Below are 17295 nucleotides of genomic sequence, written 5' to 3'. Positions count from 1 at the left end.
CCGCGAGAAGCTTTATGATAGAAACTCCTGCAGAAAATTCGTAAAAAATAACTCCTTAGAAAATTCTTGCTCTAGTACAAATCCCAGGAGGACCATCCCAGGAATAACTGCTGTAGAAACTCTGGAAAATCTCGAGAAAATCTCCTGAGGAAGTCCCAAAAGAAACACCGGAAGGAATCGCGGAAATCCTCTAGAAAAAGTAGGATAAATTCCAGAGATTCCAGGATAAATTCTAGAGAAATCCTTAGAAAAAGTAGGATAAATTCCACAAAAACATCTGAGAGATATTCGGAGAGAAATTGTTGTGGAGATCTTGGGATAAATCTTGGAAGCAATTTCACGGAAATTTCTTTGGGGAAAATGCAGGAAGAACTCCAGGAAACATCCCACGATGGACTCTGGGAGCATCACCGGAAAACCGGAAAATGGTAGGAATTCTGGAAAGAAATTTTGTAGGATTCTCGTAAAAAATTTCAGAAGAAATCGGTTGGAATCAAAGAACCCTGGAAGATTCCCAAGGAAGAATCCCGGATAAATTGTTTGAAGTTTGGAAAAAAATGAATAATCCGGAAGAACTTGCTTTTTGAATAATCATGCAGAAGAATCTTCAGTGTCGTTACAGAACCACAAGCTTTGAGTAAGAACCCTCGGCGTTACGGGGAAAAATAGTGGCAATGTACTAAACTTCGTTGACTTTTTTTTCTGAGTTGATTCAGTAAAGTTCAATACTTTTTGCCCAATGTTTTTTTGTCAATATATAATTTCCCTGAGAAAGTGACAAAAAAGGACTTCCTGAGTATTCCAGGGTTTTCCATGTAGTAGACAGACACCCTGTTATTGGAGGAATTTGAATAGATTGCATAGAAAAATCCCATGAGATTACGGAAAGGAATCACTAAAGAAACTCTTTGAGGAATTTCCTCAAAAATACTGCTAAACGAATTCTAAGAAATAACCTAAGAGAATCCTTCTAGATGTAATCCTAGAAATATTATTGAAGGAGTTGGAGTACCAGCAAGAATATTATAAGATTTCTCGAAGGTATCGCACACTCAGAGACATTTCGTAGTCATGTGAAAGAAAGGATTATTATTCCTGGTTTTGTGATTATCACCACATGAAAAATATAAAAGTATTTTGTTAACATGGCTGTATTCTGCTTACTTCAGTATTTCTTACTCCTATATAAAATTGATATGGAATTATCCGCGCCGATTTTCACTAAACTTGTATGGTGTTACATGGCTTTATCGAGAGCTGGAAGCTTTATCTTATCATCATTGACATGTTTCAAGTTTGAGTCATGAAAAAAATAGCGATCGCACAACGAAGGCGAAAACGTTAGGGCCTAATCACAAAAAAAACTAGCTAGGTACATAAATATGACAACCTATCATATGGTAGTTTGGTATTAACCGAATCACAATACAGTAAAACAAAAATAATCGTTGGGATGCATCGATTCTAAACCTAAACTGCTAAGACACAAACGAATATTGCTGTATAAACTTATGATGCACTGTGGTTGATAAACTTAGGACTTACTTACTCGCAAGAAGAGTTTGTGATGTTTCCTGTTACGTGGTTTCAGCTCTCGGGTCAAGAGCATGGATGGCTTGGGTTAGTGTTGGGCCACCCTTCACCTTGATGCCTTTTTTGGCCATTTGATCCAGTCGTTCCTCCAGCAGAGATCGGTCGCGACCACGCTGCCACCTGGAAATTTGAAAAAAAAAAACTTTTTTCAGTCGAGATCTCTATTGAAATATGAAAATCTCACCATAAATGCAAACATGTTTGTAAAAGCGGAATATAAAGCACCAATAGATCCGTATCGCAGACGTGCTCGTAGCGTCTGAGGGCAAGCTCGGCCCACTGTTCCGCCAGCGGATGAGGAATTGGTGATGTGGTGCAGGCAGCCACCAGACGGCACAGCAGCAGTAGAACACACTTGGATTTGTCCAGGAAAATTTTGTTCAGCACTCGGAACGTGTTCTCCAGAATCGGCACCGCAAACTCGTTTCGCCGCTCGTCCAAAAGTTGGCAAGCTCGTTTCAGTTCATCGCCTTGTAAAAATTCTAAAAAGTGATCCGAATCACGCAGAGAAGGCACCGATACGATGTAGTCGAGGAAACTCTCGAAGGCCATGCTCCGCTCGCCGATCAGCTCCGCACTGAAGTTGCCCACCAGGACCTTTTTGGGGAAACTGACCGTTTGTACCAGCAGCGGGTGCTCCTTCCGGAGGCCATCGTACAGTTTAAGGAAGTGCGTGTAGCGTCGCTCGATGCTAGTCGGATTGGGATCCGGCTGCGAGGTGTCCTGTCGTACGCTCACGTCGTATATGACGTACTTTTTCCCACTGGATGCCCCGGATCCATCCGCACTGGGTACCACTGGAGGCAGCACACGGGCGTACGGGATTTCGAAACATAGCACCACGCCGCCATCCGTCGAGGGCAGTGGGCGATTGGAGGGACGCTGCCAAATGTCTGCAACGAGGGCAAAATTGAGAGAATTATTATTTTGGATTCAAATATGCGTGAAATTATAAAACACGTGCAGCCACTATAACGGAAATATTCAAAAAACGACAGCAATATGTGATAAGTAGCAAATAAAAAAAAACATGAACGTGCAATACTAGTTGGGTTTGGCTTAGGTCTATTGTATTGACGATCAAACGCAAAGCTAAAAAGCGCATGTGGCGCTTTTCTAAAACAGCCATTAACGCACCGTAGACCGAATTCCTTGAGGAATCCTTAGAGGAACTGCTCGAGAAATCTCTGGAGAAATCCAGGGATGAATTCTTGTAGGAACTCCTAGAGGAATTCCTGGAGGAACTCCTTGGGGAATACCTGGAGGAACTCCTGGAGGAACTTTTGGAGGAATCCCTGGAGGAACTCCTGGAGGAATTCCTGAAGGAACTCCTGGAGGAATCCCTGGAGTAACTTCTGAAGGAATCTTTATAGGAATCCCTAGAGGAACTCATGGAGGAATATCTGGATAAACTCCTAAAGGAACCCCTGGACGGACTACTGGAGGAATCCCTCGAGGAACTCCTGGAGGAATCCCTGGAGAAACTCCTGAAGGAATTCCTGGAGAAACTCCTGGAGGAATCCTTGGAGGAACTCCGGGAGGAATCTCTGGAGAAACTCCTGGAGGAATCCCTGGAGGAACTTTTGGAGGAATTCCTGGAGGAATTTCAGGAGGAACTCCTGGAGGAATCCCTGGAGGAACTCCTGGAGGAATCTCTGAAGGAAGTCCTGGAGGAATCTGTGGAGAAATTCCTGGTGGAATCCCTGAAGGAACTTCTGAAGGAATCCCTGAAGAAACTCCTTGAGGAATCCGTGAACAAACTCTTGGAGGAATCCCTGCAGGAACTCCTGGAAGAATCCTTGGAGGAATTCCTGGATATATCATTGGAGGAATATTAGGAATTCATGAAGGACATCCTATTGGAAATGCTGGGAAGAATTTCTGGAAGAATCCCTGGAGGCATTCCTGGAGGAGTCTTTGGAAGAAATTCATGAGGAATCCCTAGAGAATTTTTTTGAGGAATTCCTTCAGGAACCAATGGAGAAATTTCTGGAAGAATCCCTGGACAATTCCCCGAAAATTGTCCCTGGAGTATCTACAAATTCTTACAGGAGTTCCCCAGGAGATGCTCTAATAATTCTTCCACGAATCGCTCCAGTAGCTGCTCCGAGATTTACTACACGAGGTTCTCCTAGAATTCTTTCGGGAATTGCTCCCGGAATTCCCAGGGAATCATCTAAAAGTTTTTCCGGGCATTCTTCCATGATTTCCTACAGGAATTTTTCTGGGAGTTTCACTAAGAGGTCCTCAGAGAATTCCCGGAAGTTTCACTGCGAATTTGTCTATCAATTTCGGGATTTCCTCTAGAAGTTCCTCTGGTAATGGGGCACGTTCGGTGTAGTACTAGATTTGTAGTAAAGAGCTGAATTTTAGTATTGTGAGAAGGTCAATTCTTCGTTTCTGCAAGGAAAAGGTGCAAAAAGCGTGGGTATTATGATTCCTTGCTTAATTTGATGCTGTTTGAGCGAAACTTTGGATAACTATGTTGTTTGTGTTGCAAGAAATGGAGAAAACAACAACACTGTTGCCAAATGTTTTGCTCAAACAGCATCAAATTAGGCAAGGAATCATAATACCCACGCTTTTTGCACCATTTCATTGCAGAAACGGAGAACCTTCTCACCATACTAAAATTCAGCTCATTACTTCAAATCTAGTACTTCACTGATATGACCTATTCCTCTATGGCTTGTTCCGGAAATTCTTCTAAGAGTTCCATTGAGAATGCCTTTAAAAGTTGCGCCAAAAAATGAATTAACTTTGATTTGTGATCAGTCAAATGTCAGCTTTATATACAACATTCCGTTAGCCAGATTTGTGCTTGGGAATTTTCAGTCCGTCTGTCTGTCTGTCTGTCTGTCTGTCTGTCTGTCTGTCTGTCTGTCTGTCTGTCTGTCTGTCTGTCTGTCTGTCTGTCTGTCTGTCTGTCTGTCTGTCTGTCTGTCTGTCTGTCTGTCTGTCTGTCTGTCTGTCTGTCTGTCTGTCTGTCTGTCTGTCTGTCTGTCTGTCTGTCTGTCTGTCTGTCTGTCTGTCTGTCTGTCTGTCTGTCTGTCTGTCTGTCTGTTTTTTTTTTTTTTTTTTTTTTTTCCTCCCAACCTCCCCAGCAGAGAAAACCGATTGGAAAAACTCTGCCACACCTTGACGCCTCGATCCCCCTGGTACCACTGATATGCGACTGCTTCAGGGGGGGCAATGCGCTCATGCGCTCTTCTGCTACTGTGCTCATGCACTTTTTGTCGCTTCTAAATTTGTTATTCTAGCCGTTATCGTTTTCGTACCTAACCTATCGCCATTCAGCGACACAGTTAGTACAAACATACACCAAATTTGTTATTCTAGGAATAAAATTTGTTATTCTAGTCGTTCTCGTGTTCGTACCTAACCTATCGCCATTCAGCGACACAGTTAGCACAAACATACACCAAATTTGTTATTCTAATATCACCAGCAAGTACTTCGGATCATACTAAGTTTCTCCGAGGAATGGTGCCGTTTCAGCACTCCAGCTTTTCGCGCACGACTCGTGTAGTCCCCGACGGTGGATCTACCCTACGCCGACAAAGAGTTCCCCGACAGTGGAACATCTTCCGAAACCGTTTCTTCCCAGACAGGTGCCGAGGTCTCTCCTGCGATTCCGGTTGGAGACTGGCTTCCGGTTCACAGGCGCCCCGACGACCAAATTCCGGTGCTTCTTCGCGATAGACTCGGTCTAGTCCCCGGCGGTGGCCCTAGCCTACTCCGACGGAGAAAAACCCCGGCGGTGGAAGTTCTCCCGATACCGATGTTTCTATCCCGACCAGTAAGGTGCCGAAGTCGGTCCGGCGATTCCGGTTGGTGGTGGACTTCCGGTTCACCGGCGCTCCGACGACCAAAAACCGGTGCCACGTTACGGACGACTCAGTCATGTCCCCGGCGGTGGATCATGCCTACCCGGATCGCGTTCCGCCGCTCTCTGGTCTTCGCGCCACTTCCTCTGCAGCGCGGACAGCACCCTCGTTACTGCTCTGTCGACAGTGTTCCACGTGTTTTCATCGCGACACATCTCTTCGACAACGTTGTCGACTGTCACTCCGCCCAGCAAGACGCGAATTTCTTCGAACCTGGGGCATTCGAAAACGACATGTTCCGGTGTCTCCTCCACGTTAACACACTCCGGGCAAAAGGGCGAAAGAGCGTGCCCAAACCGGTGCAGGTACTTCCTGAAGCAGCCATGGCCGGACAGGAACTGCGTCAGATGGAAGTTCACCTCCCCATGCTTCCTATTCACCCACGCTGACACGCTAGGGATAAGCCGGTGAGTCCACCTGCCATTCGCCGAATTGTCCCACTCTTGCTGCCATTTAGCCAACGAGTTCGCTCTGACGATATCTCTTACGCTCCTGGTACTTCTGCGTTGGTAGCATTCCACGTCTTCGGCGATGGTGATGCAAATGGGCATCATTCCCGCGATAACACATACTGCCTCCGTCGAAATGGTTCTGTACGCGCTGGCGACCCGAGTGGCCATGAGTCGGAATGCGCTGTCTAGCGCTCTTCGATTCCGCTTCGTACTCAGTGCTTCAGCCCATGCTGGGGCACCATACCTGAGTATTGAGCCTGCTACGCTCGCCAGAAGACGCCTCTTACTACTTCGTGGTCCCCCGACGTTCGGCATGATCGTCGCTATAGCATTGACAGCCTTCGCTGCCTTTCCGCAGGCGTAGTCGACGTGCTCCTTGAAGTTAAGTCGATCATCGACCATCACTCCTAGATGCTTCAAAGCTCGTTTCGATGTGATAACATGCTCTCCGACTACGATCTCCATCGTTTGGACTGCTTTACAGTTGCTGACCAGAAGCACCTCCGTTTTGTGATGGGCAATCTGTAGCTTGACCCCAGTCATCCATCTTTCAACAGTGGACATTGATTCCGTCGCCAGCATTTCAACTTCTTCAAGAGTCTCTCCCATTACCGTCAACACGACGTCGTCTGCGAAGCCCACAATGACGACTCCTTTGGGAAGTTTTAACGACAGTACGCCGTTGTACATGGCATTCCAGAGCGTTGGGCCTAGTATGGACCCTTGTGGAACACCCGCCGTTACTTCTATAGACCTCTGCCCTTCGTTGGTCTCATACACTAGTACCCTGTTCTGGAAGTAGCTCCGTAAAATCTGGCACAGATAATCGGGAACCCGCATACTGTGTAGCGCTACGGCGATAGCCTCCCAGCTGGCACTGTTAAACGCATTTTTGACGTCTATCGTTACCACAGCGCAGAATCGATCACCTCTCCGTTTTTTCTTCGACGCCTTCTGGGCATTCTCGATGACTACCCGAATCGCATCCACCGTCGATTTTCCCTTACGGAATCCGAATTGCATCGCTGACAGTCCCCTCTCACTTTCGGCGTATTCTGTCAACCTGTTAAGGATGACCTTCTCTAACAGTTTTCCTAGGGTATCCAGCAGGCAGATCGGTCTATACGATCCTGGGTCCCCCGGCGGCTTTCCTGGTTTCGGTATAAGCACCAACTTTTGAACCTTCCAACCGTCTGGGAAGCAGCCTTCATCCAGGCATTTTTGGAGCACTATCCTGATCATGTCCGGAAACGCCAATATCCCCGTTCTAACTGCTACGTTCGGGATCCCATCCGGACCGGGAGCTTTCCCGATCTTGAGCCCCTTCGCAATTACCAGCAACTCTGCATTGGATATCCGAGCACCTTCGTTGGGTTCTTCTGCATTCTCTGCGTACGGTGTGGGCGGCCAAAACGTTGGGCCATGGTGCGGAAAAAGACCTTCCACGATCCTCCTTAGTTTGTCCGGGCACATTTCCACGGGTACTGCTGGACCTTTGAGCTTCGATACCACGATTCGGTACGCGTTGCCCCAGGGATTGGCGTCGGCTTCTCGACACAACTCTTTGTAGCAGTTCGACTTACTCAGCCTTATCTCGCGTTTAAGAGCGGCTCGAGCTCCCCGAAAAACGGTTCGCCTTGCTTCTCTCTCAACTTCATTTCTGGCCCTCTGGAAGCGTCTCCTAGCACGGAGGCAGGCAGCACGGAGGGTACTGATCGTCGCGTTCCACCAATACGCTGGCCGTCTTCTGTTTCTGGGCTCTATCTTCCTCGGCATTGCTATGTCGCATGCCGTAACAATCGCTTCCGTTAGTTCACCTGCATCAAGGGTTGCACCGCCGTATGGCCGCAGCGCCTCGACAAAGACTTCCTTGTCGAAGTCTTTTGTCTTCCACCTTCGTTCGCATGTCCGCGTTCTCCTCGTCGAAGTAGAGGCTCGCCGGCCAATGCTGTAGAGGATCGCCTGGTGATCACTATTGGAATATTCCTCGCTGACTCTCCAGTTCATGTCTTCCGTGAGCGACGGACTACAGAACGTAACATCGATGATGGATTCACGGCCGTCTCTGCGGAATGTGCTGGCCATACCATCGTTGCAAAGCCTCACATCCAGCTTCGCCAGGGCTTCCAGTAGGCTGTACCCCCTAGCATTGGTGAGCCTACTACCCCATTCCACGGCCCAGGCGTTGAAATCTCCTCCGATGACTATCGGCTTCCGCCCGACCAGCGTGTCCGTGAGTGCATCCAACATCCTGTTGTACTCTTCATCTGACCACCTTGGAGGTGCATAGCAACTGCAAACGAAGACTCCATTAATTTTGGCAACCACAAAGCCTTCGTATGAACACTCGATCACTTCTTGAATGGGGAATCTACCCATCACCTGTATGGCCGCTATCTGGGATCTGTCCGTCACCCAATTGTCGTTCTCAGGGGGCACCCGATACGGCTCTGCGATGATTGCAACATCGCACTTAGTCTCTGTTGTCGACTGCCACAACAGTTGCTGTGCGACGTCGCAGTGATTGAGGTTGATTTGGGTTATCTCAATCATTGTTGACCTGCCATCGCCTTTTTATAGGCCGGGCACTTAAAGCCTCCCGTCTTATGGTCGTTTCCGTCCTCCGGCTTACACAGCATGCACTTGGGTTGGCTCGTGCAGTCCCGAGCAACGTGGCCGCTTCCACCGCAACTCCAGCATCGTCCAGACCTGTCGGGGCCCTTGCAATTTCTCGCCTGATGACCAAACTCCATGCACTTAAAGCATCGCTCCATTTGTTTGGTGGCTGTCTGTCTGTCTGTCTGTCTGTCTGTCTGTCTGTCTGTCTGTCTGTCTGTCTGTCTGTCTGTCTGTCTGTCTGTCTGTCTGTCTGTCTGTCTGTCTGTCTGTCTGTCTGTCTGTCTGTCTGTCTGTCTGTCTGTCTGTCTGTCTGTCTGTCTGTCTGTCTGTCTGTCTGTCTGTCTGTCTGTCTGTCTGTCTGTCTGTCTGTCTGTCTGTCTGTCTGTCTGTCTGTCTGTCTGTCTGTCTGTCTGTCTGTCTGTCTGTCTGTCTGTCTGTCTGTCTGTCTGTCTGTCTGTCTGTCTGTCTGTCTGTCTGTCTGTCTGTCTGTCTGTCTGTCTGTCTGTCTGTCTGTCTGTCTGTCTGTCTGTCTGTCTGTCTGTCTGTCTGTCTGTCTGTCTGTCTGTCTGTCTGTCTGTCTGTCTGTCTGTCTGTCTGTCTGTCTGTCTGTCTGTCTGTCTGTCTGTCTGTCTGTCTGTCTGTCTGTCTGTCTGTCTGTCTGTCTGTCTGTCTGTCTGTCTGTCTGTCTGTCTGTCTGTCTGTCTGTCTGTCTGTCTGTCTGTCTGTCTGTCTGTCTGTCTGTCTGTCTGTCTGTCTGTCTGTCTGTCTGTCTGTCTGTCTGTCTGTCTGTCTGTCTGTCTGTCTGTCTGTCTGTCTGTCTGTCTGTCTGTCTGTCTGTCTGTCTGTCTGTCTGTCTGTCTGTCTGTCTGTCTGTCTGTCTGTCTGTCTGTCTATGGATTCGGAAACTACTGCACCGATCGGTGTGAAATTTGGTACGTGGGTACTTTTGGGGCCGGGGAAGGTTCTTTGCTTGGTGTAAGACCTCTCCGATCACTGGAACGGGGGACTACCATACAGATGACTTTGTAGGAAACGTCCCTATGGAACTGTATGTCAAAAAAATACAGTAGGCGGGCAATTATCTCAAAATAAAGTTTTTGTCATTTAGTTCGGTTTAACAGGACCCCGGCCAAATAATGGTAAAGTTCTTAGTCAAGGTTTGAGAATATTTTCGGCAGCATTTCAAGTAGCCAGGTAAAGCACGGACAGGCTTTCACCGGCAAAAAATGCCCATTGAAATTTAACCACTCACTCATGATAGAGAGCGATAGAGTATAATGCAAGCACCGCATCATTCTACAGTTATCAGCTGACATCATCTGTGTCGTTATCTCATTTTAAACTATGCGGGCAGTTATGTATGTAAACCGTTGCTCGCTAACATTTTAACACATTTCAAGCAAGTAATAATAGAGCAATCAATGACTTCTGGATGACTCAGTGTCGTGGGCGAGCTTATTGAATAAGTATCGCTCATATGTCGCCGTAAAATAAAAGTAATCGTTTTTCACGCCTTGCAAACACGATAACAAGGCAAGGTGTTAGGTAAAGTCCCCATTTTGCTACATTTGCGAGGTTGGAGAATGCTATCACTGATTAGACTGAAGTACATAGGTGAAATTTCCAAGTAATTTGAATTAAACACATGCAACGCTATACGAATTGACACTGAAATAATTGATCACTCTCCCCTACACAAACAGAGAATACAGAAAACTCACAACAGGTTACTAGATTTAGATTACAGGTGTATTGAAAAGCGGGTGACTCAATCTGTTCATGCACCAGCTCACCTGGAGGTGACTAGGTATCAAAGCAAGCGACAAGAACGAACAAAATCACGAAAATCAAACCTACAACAATCTAGTAGGCTAACACTAGTATTGAGGGCGGGGTTTCCGTGGGTACCTTGGGCACTGCTGCCTCGGTTGTTGGTTTGGGGGATTTTAATGGTCAACATACTTTGCTCGAAGGCTTCGACGGGACTGTCCGGATCGTCCTCGACGGCGTCCGCTCCGGTGGCCGCATTCAGGCTGTCCACCGTGACCCGATGGCCCACGACCGCGGGATGCACTGCGGAACGTCATAACAACACAAAGAAAGAGGAAATAAATAATTTATAATTTTGATTAGGTTGGTGGGTCGAAGAGGAAGGGTGCAAGGGTCGGAAACCTACTTTTCACTGATTCACTGACGACGACTGCAACGCAATATAACGAATCTAAACTAGCACACAATTGACACTATCACACGACATCCAACTAACGTACGGTGAAAATAAATAGAGTGCAATTTATTGATATTATTGCATTAAATGTGATGTTATAAAAAAAGGCTTCTTTGCACTTCCGCAGTTGCTTCCACTACTAGCACTAATCACTAAACTGCGTTTGCTGCGGACTTCGGCGGACTGAGATGTCTTTGTTTACGAAATGGAAATGAATCTTGCGAGCTGAGCGCGTGAGAAAAGAGAGAAGGGATGAACTCATGAATTGAATATGCAACCAGGGTCAAAACCAGGAATAATTTTGTATACTACGAAGGGGCTATCATTAACTACGTAAGGCCTGGGACACACTGGTGGTGTTCGTACCATGGTACAAGTTGTCAAGAAAATTATTCCAAGGCTATCTTGAATATAGACAATTATCAGTATGAAACTCATTTCAAGATAATTTGTACTATGGTACGAATACCACCAGTCTGTCCGGCCTAATGCTTCGCGGAGGGAGGGGGCTTAGAAACATATTTGGATTTATATACAAAAACCTTACTAGAACACTAGAACTAATCGAGAAAGTTGCCTAACGTAACTATAAAGAGTCCTTCCAGCTTTACTACTACGTTGACCCACCCTACTGTCTCATTCATGCGCGGGTGAAGCACCGTTCGATGTTTTTCAGCTTGCCACCTTTTGCACACCCCTGAGTCAAATGTTCACTCATCGCCGCGCAGATTCATCCATCGCTGCAGTTCGCCGTGGTTTGTAAACAAACGAGAAACGTTTCGGTGCAGTTTTTTACCGTTTTTACGAGTTTTTCATCAGTTTTCCCCTGGAATTTGTGTGGCCAGAACCATGGCCAGTCGCCGGAAGCACGCCAGTTCGTCCTCCTCGGAGGACAGTTCCGTTGACAGCGAGGAGGAGGCACGGCGTCGCGATATCAAAGAACGTGATGAGTTTGCCCAACGATTGAAGCAGAAGGATGAAGGCCGCACCAGGAAGGTGGTTGAATCGACTAGCAAGAAGGCTTATGAGGAAGCAGCCAAAAGGTTGAAGCTCGAAGCGGAAGATCGAGATAAGCTGTTGCCGAAGTTGAGGATCCACTCGCGCCGACAGTACCTGGAGAAGCGGAAGGATGATAAGGTTGCGGAACTGGAGGCGGACATTCTGGACGATGAGTATTTGTTCGAGGCGTCGCAGATTACCGAGCGGGAACGTCAGGACCGGGAGTACAAGAAGAGCTTGCTCCAGATTGCGAAGGAACATGAGAAGGCCAGAGAGTTGGAAAGGGTCCAGCGTTATCATATGCCGAAGGATATCAAGAAGGGCGACAAGGAGGAGTACGTAGAGGTGGATGATAGGGAAAAGGTTCCGAATGCAGAGCAGAAGAAGTGGGAAGCCGAGCAGTTGGCCTCGGCGGTTTATAAGTTTGGTTCCAAGGATGCCAAAGCTCGGCAGCAAGAGGAGTACGAGTTATTGCTAGATGATCAGATTGATTTCGTCCAAGCGCTACGACTGGATGGAACCAAGGAAAAAGACCGGAAACCAGCAGTGTCCGAAGCGGACCGGAAGAAAATGGACCTTGAGGAAACGAAGAAATCTCTTCCTGTTTATCCGTTCAAAGAGGATTTGATCGCCGCCATTAAGGAACATCAAATTCTAATCATAGAAGGTGAAACCGGATCCGGAAAGACGACGCAGATTCCGCAATATCTCTACGAGGCCGGGTTCACCAACGACGGGAAGAAGATAGGATGCACTCAGCCTCGTCGTGTGGCGGCCATGTCCGTGGCAGCTCGCGTGGCCCAGGAAATGGGAGTCAAACTGGGAAACGAGGTCGGCTACAGTATTCGATTCGAGGATTGCACCTCCGAGAGGACCGTCATCAAGTACATGACGGACGGTACGCTGCACAGGGAGTTCCTCTCGGAACCGGATCTGGCATCTTATAGCGTGATGATCATCGATGAGGCTCACGAACGCACGCTACACACGGACATCCTATTTGGGCTGGTGAAGGATATTGCGAGGTTTCGGGTGGATTTGAAACTGTTGATTTCAAGCGCTACTTTGGATGCGGAAAAGTTTTCGGAATTCTTTGACGATGCGAATATTTTCAGGATTCCTGGACGACGGTTTCCGGTATGCTTCCGCTTTGAATTCTGCCAATGCAAATTCTAATTATGCTTACTTTTTCAGGTCGACATTTATTACACCAAAGCACCGGAGGCAGATTACATTGATGCTTGCGTGGTGTCAGTTTTGCAAATCCATGCCACCCAACCTCTGGGAGACATTCTAGTGTTTCTTACAGGTGAGTAATTGTTACAGGACAGTTAATAACTGTACCTCTCCAATTCATTTTCGATCAAAGAATCTATCTTTCAACTTTTCACACTATGTATCCTCATTTCCAGGTCAGGAAGAAATTGAAGCCTGTCAGGAGATGCTTCAGGATCGCGTCAAGCGATTGGGTTCCAAACTGAAGGAGTTGCTCATTCTTCCCATCTACGCAAATCTGCCGTCCGATATGCAGGCGAAAATTTTCGAACCAACCCCACCAAACGCCCGGAAAGTCGTCCTGGCCACCAACATCGCCGAGACATCCCTGACCATCGACAACATCATCTATGTGATCGATCCCGGATTCGCCAAGCAGAATAACTTCAACTCGCGAACTGGAATGGAAACCCTGATGGTGGTTCCGATTTCCAAGGCTTCGGCCAACCAACGAGCCGGTCGAGCGGGACGGGTTGCCCCTGGCAAGTGTTTCCGACTGTACACTGCGTGGGCTTACAAACACGAGCTGGAAGAGAACACGGTTCCGGAAATCCAGCGGATAAATCTGGGCAACGCCGTGCTGATGCTGAAGGCACTTGGAATCAACGATCTTCTGCACTTCGATTTCCTTGATCCTCCTCCCCACGAAACGCTGGTTCTAGCTCTGGAACAACTTTACGCCCTGGGAGCACTGAATCACCACGGAGAGCTTACCAAGTTGGGTCGACGAATGGCCGAATTCCCGGTTGATCCCATGATGGCCAAAATGTTGCTGGCCAGCGAAAAGTACAAATGCTCCGAAGAGGTCGTCACCATTGCCGCCATGCTCTCCGTCAACGGGGCCATCTTCTACCGTCCGAAAGACAAAATCATTCACGCGGACACTGCCCGTAAGAACTTCAACCACATGCACGGTGACCATCTCAGCCTGCTGCAGGTCTACAACCAATGGGCCGAATCCGACTACAGCACTCAATGGTGCTACGAGAACTACATCCAGTTCCGGTCGATGAAACGCGCTCGGGACGTTCGGGAACAGCTGGTCGGGCTGATGCAGCGAGTCGAAATCGAAATGGTATCCGGTCTGCCGGAAACTATCAACATCCGGAAGGCGATCACTTCCGGCTATTTCTATCACATCGCCCGGCTTTCCAAGGGTGGCCACTACAAAACCGTCAAGCACAACCAAACGGTAATGATCCATCCGAACTCGGCCCTGTTCGAGGAGCTGCCGAGGTGGGTACTGTATCACGAGCTGGTGTTCACTACCAAGGAGTATATGCGATCGGTGATTGAGATCGAAAGCAAGTGGCTTCTGGAGGCGGCTCCGCATTACTACAAACCGAAAGAGCTGGAGGATTCCACCAACAAAAAGATGCCGAAAACGGTCGGACGGGCGACGTTGACGGAGTAGAAGGTGGCCCTAGGTGAATATCAGTACCCGAAGCAATGAATAATGTCTTTAGTGACTCTACTTTATGATTACATATTTTGCAGGTCACTTCTATTCGATTTGTGGTATGTATGTGACGATCTGGTCCCAATATGGTTCCCAGAGTTGACGGTCGGAGTGCAAGGAAATTTCGTAGGCTGACGTTTCCGAACTGGTTTAAGTGAACGTGAACGGATGATTGGTAAGTGAATAGAATGTAATTTTAATCATCTATCGGCGTCGTTATTTTCGATGACACAGTCCTAGCAATCGTAGATTTTCTGAATGTTGTAATGTTCAAGAAATAGTGTGCTCTTGGATACTCACATTATCTTGTTGTCTACAAAGTAACTTACTGAAGCGCCGAGCGTATTGTTGATCAGAATTTTCATGAGTCTTGGCCGAAGATCTTCCAGTTTCCCCGACTGTGCCTCTCAGATCTTCAACCAGAGCCACGAATTTGCCGACCTCAACCTGCTTCAGGGTGTCTACTCATAGTCATATACAGAAATATGTGCTATGCATCTCAATTAATCGGTTAAGAAATATTTCTAGATTTTCCCAGAGTTATTTTGAATCAATTTCCCAAAGAAATTCCTGTAGTAATTCCGGAGGAATTCCTGTAGTAATTACGGAGGAATTTCTAGAGTAATTCCAGAATTGAGGGAGTAATTTCGGAGGAATTCCTTTAGCAATTCTGGGAGAATTCTTGGAGTAATTCCGAAGTAATTCTTGGAGTAATTCCGGAGGAATTCCCGGAGTGATTCCGGAGGTATTCCCGGAGTAATTCCGGAGGAATTCCAGAAGTAATTCCGGAGGAATTCCAGGAGTAATTCCGAAGGAATTCCCGAAGTAATTCCGGAGGAATTCCCGGAGTAATTCCGGAGGAATTCCCGGAGTAATTCCGGAGGAATTCCCGGAGTAATTCCGGAGGAATTCCCGGAGTAATTCCGGAGGAATTCCCAGAGTAATTCCGGAGGAATTCCTGGAGTAATTCCGGAGGAATTCCTGGAGTAATTCCGGAGGAATTCCTGGAGTAATTCCGGAGGAATTCCTGGAGTAATTCCGGAGGAATTCCTGGAGTAATTCCGGAGGAATTCCTGGAGTAATTCCGGAGGAATTCCTGGAGTAATTCCGGAGGAATTCCTGGAGTAATTCCGGAGGAATTCCTGGAGTAATTCCGGAGGAATTCCTGGAGTAATTCCGGAGGAATTCCTGGAGTAATTCCGGAGGAATTCCTGGAGTAATTCCGGAGGAATTCCTGGAGTAATTCCGGAGGAATTCCTGGAGTAATTCCGGAGGAATTCTTGGAGTAATTCCGGAGGAATTCCTGGAGTAATGCCGGAGGAATTCCTGGAGTAATTCCGGAGGAATTCCTGGAGTAAAGAAGGAAGTGCATGCTGCCACGGGCCACAAAGGGGAGAGTTTCATGGTGAACCGTGATAAACCATCCAAGTCAAACGGCGGCGGCGTGATCCATTTCAAGCTGGATTCCGGGGCGAGCGATCACTTGATCAACGTGACGACATTTTTCGACTCGCTGGAACGACTGCCGTGCCCGGTGGTGATCAGCGTGGCAAAGGACGGTGAGGACCTGATTGCGAAGGAAGAAGGGGTGATTAATGGCTACAGTAACCATGGCGTGCCTCTCAACGTGCAGAAAGTCCTGTACGTGGCGGATCTTCGAGACAATCTGCTCTCCGTGAAAAAGCTAGCAGCCGCTGGCGTCGAGGTGCTGTTCCTCAAGAGCAAAGCCGTGCTCAAGAAGGACGGTGTGACCATCGCAACCGCACCGATGAAGGGCAACCTGTACGAGCTCGATATCAAGGTGAGTCACTCAACTGCTAACGTTTGTCAGGTGGAGCAAAATCAGCTCTGGCATCGGCGCCTGGGGCATCTTGGCCAAGGTGGAATGGCCAAAATCGTGCAGAAGAAGCTGGCGACTGCTGTGGACTTCAAGCCTGGACAGAATCGATTCTGCGATGCCTGCGCCCAGGGAAAGCAGTGCCGGGAACCTTTCGACGGAACGCGTCAACGGGCGGCACGACCACTCGAGCGAATCCATTCAGACGTTTGCGGTCCGATTGACCCGCCGGCATGGGATGGATCGAGATATTTTGTCTCGTTCATTGACGACAAGACGCACTTCGCCATGATATACACGATGAAGAGGAAGTCGGAAGTCTTCGAGAAGTTCCAGGAGTACGAAGCGCTCGTGTCTGCACAGTTTGGGATGAAGATTTCGAAGCTCACCGTGGGCCAAGGTCGGGAGTATGGCTCGAACGCGCAGAAGGGCTTCTACAAGCGGAAGGGCATCCAGGTCGAACCAACAGTCGCTTACACGCCGCAACAGAATGGTGTGGCTGAGTGATTCAACCGGACGCTGGTGGAAAAAGTGAGGACCATGTTAATCGATTCGTCGATGCCCAAATCAATGTGGTGTGAAGCAGCGGTAACAGCGGTGTACCTCATCAACCGCAGTCCATCGGCGGCATTGTCGGTAGGCGCCACTCCGGCGGAATGTTGGATCGGATCCAAACCGGATTTGTCGAAGCTGCGCGTTTTTGGATGCAAGGCCTACGCGTGGGTACCAACAAACCGGGACTGGACTACGAGGAAACGTATGCTCCGGTAGCCAAGCTAGCGACGATCAGGATCATCCTTGCGGTGGGCGTCCGCGAGGGCGATAGATGTGAAGACTGCCTTCCTTCATGGTGAAGTGAAGGAAACCATCTACATCAGTGCTCCAGATGGCGTCGCAGCATCACCGGGGATGGCGTGCAGGCTTCGAAAGTCGCTGTACGGTCTCAA

The 17295-nt window shown here is 48.2% G+C and overlaps 2 protein-coding genes across 3 annotated transcripts; one reads left to right on the top strand and one right to left on the bottom strand.

Annotated features, from left to right (window-relative positions):
• Positions 1-1135: 1135 nt before the first annotated feature.
• On the bottom strand, positions 1136-10965 carry LOC109404797 (sorting nexin-21). 2 transcript variants are annotated; one of them, XM_019677745.3, is made up of 4 exons: positions 10728-10965; positions 10460-10624; positions 1778-2486; positions 1136-1713 (listed from the first exon to the last, which is right to left on the bottom strand). In XM_019677745.3, coding segments are annotated over exons 1-4 (1011 nt in total). In that variant the 5' UTR covers positions 10729-10965; the 3' UTR covers positions 1136-1577. The 2 variants fall into 2 exon arrangements, with proteins under 2 accessions (XP_019533290.3, XP_019533291.3); XM_019677746.3 differs by having other exon boundaries at positions 10514-10624; positions 10728-10964.
• Positions 10966-11516: 551 nt separating this feature from the next.
• On the top strand, positions 11517-14714 carry LOC109423883 (pre-mRNA-splicing factor ATP-dependent RNA helicase DHX16). Its single transcript, XM_029871418.2, has 4 exons — positions 11517-12914; positions 12972-13086; positions 13190-14479; positions 14550-14714. The coding sequence occupies exons 1-3, from the start codon at positions 11628-11630 to the stop codon at positions 14464-14466; spliced, it is 2679 nt and encodes an 892-aa protein (XP_029727278.2). The 5' UTR covers positions 11517-11627; the 3' UTR covers positions 14467-14479; positions 14550-14714.
• The last annotated feature ends 2581 nt before the right edge of the window (positions 14715-17295 follow it).

This window comes from Aedes albopictus, chromosome 2 (genome assembly GCF_035046485.1).
Source record: "Aedes albopictus strain Foshan chromosome 2, AalbF5, whole genome shotgun sequence".
NCBI classification, from domain to species: Eukaryota; Metazoa; Arthropoda; class Insecta; order Diptera; family Culicidae; genus Aedes; species Aedes albopictus.
Note: the sequence above shows the minus strand (reverse complement) of the source record. Positions and strands in the feature narration are given on the sequence as shown.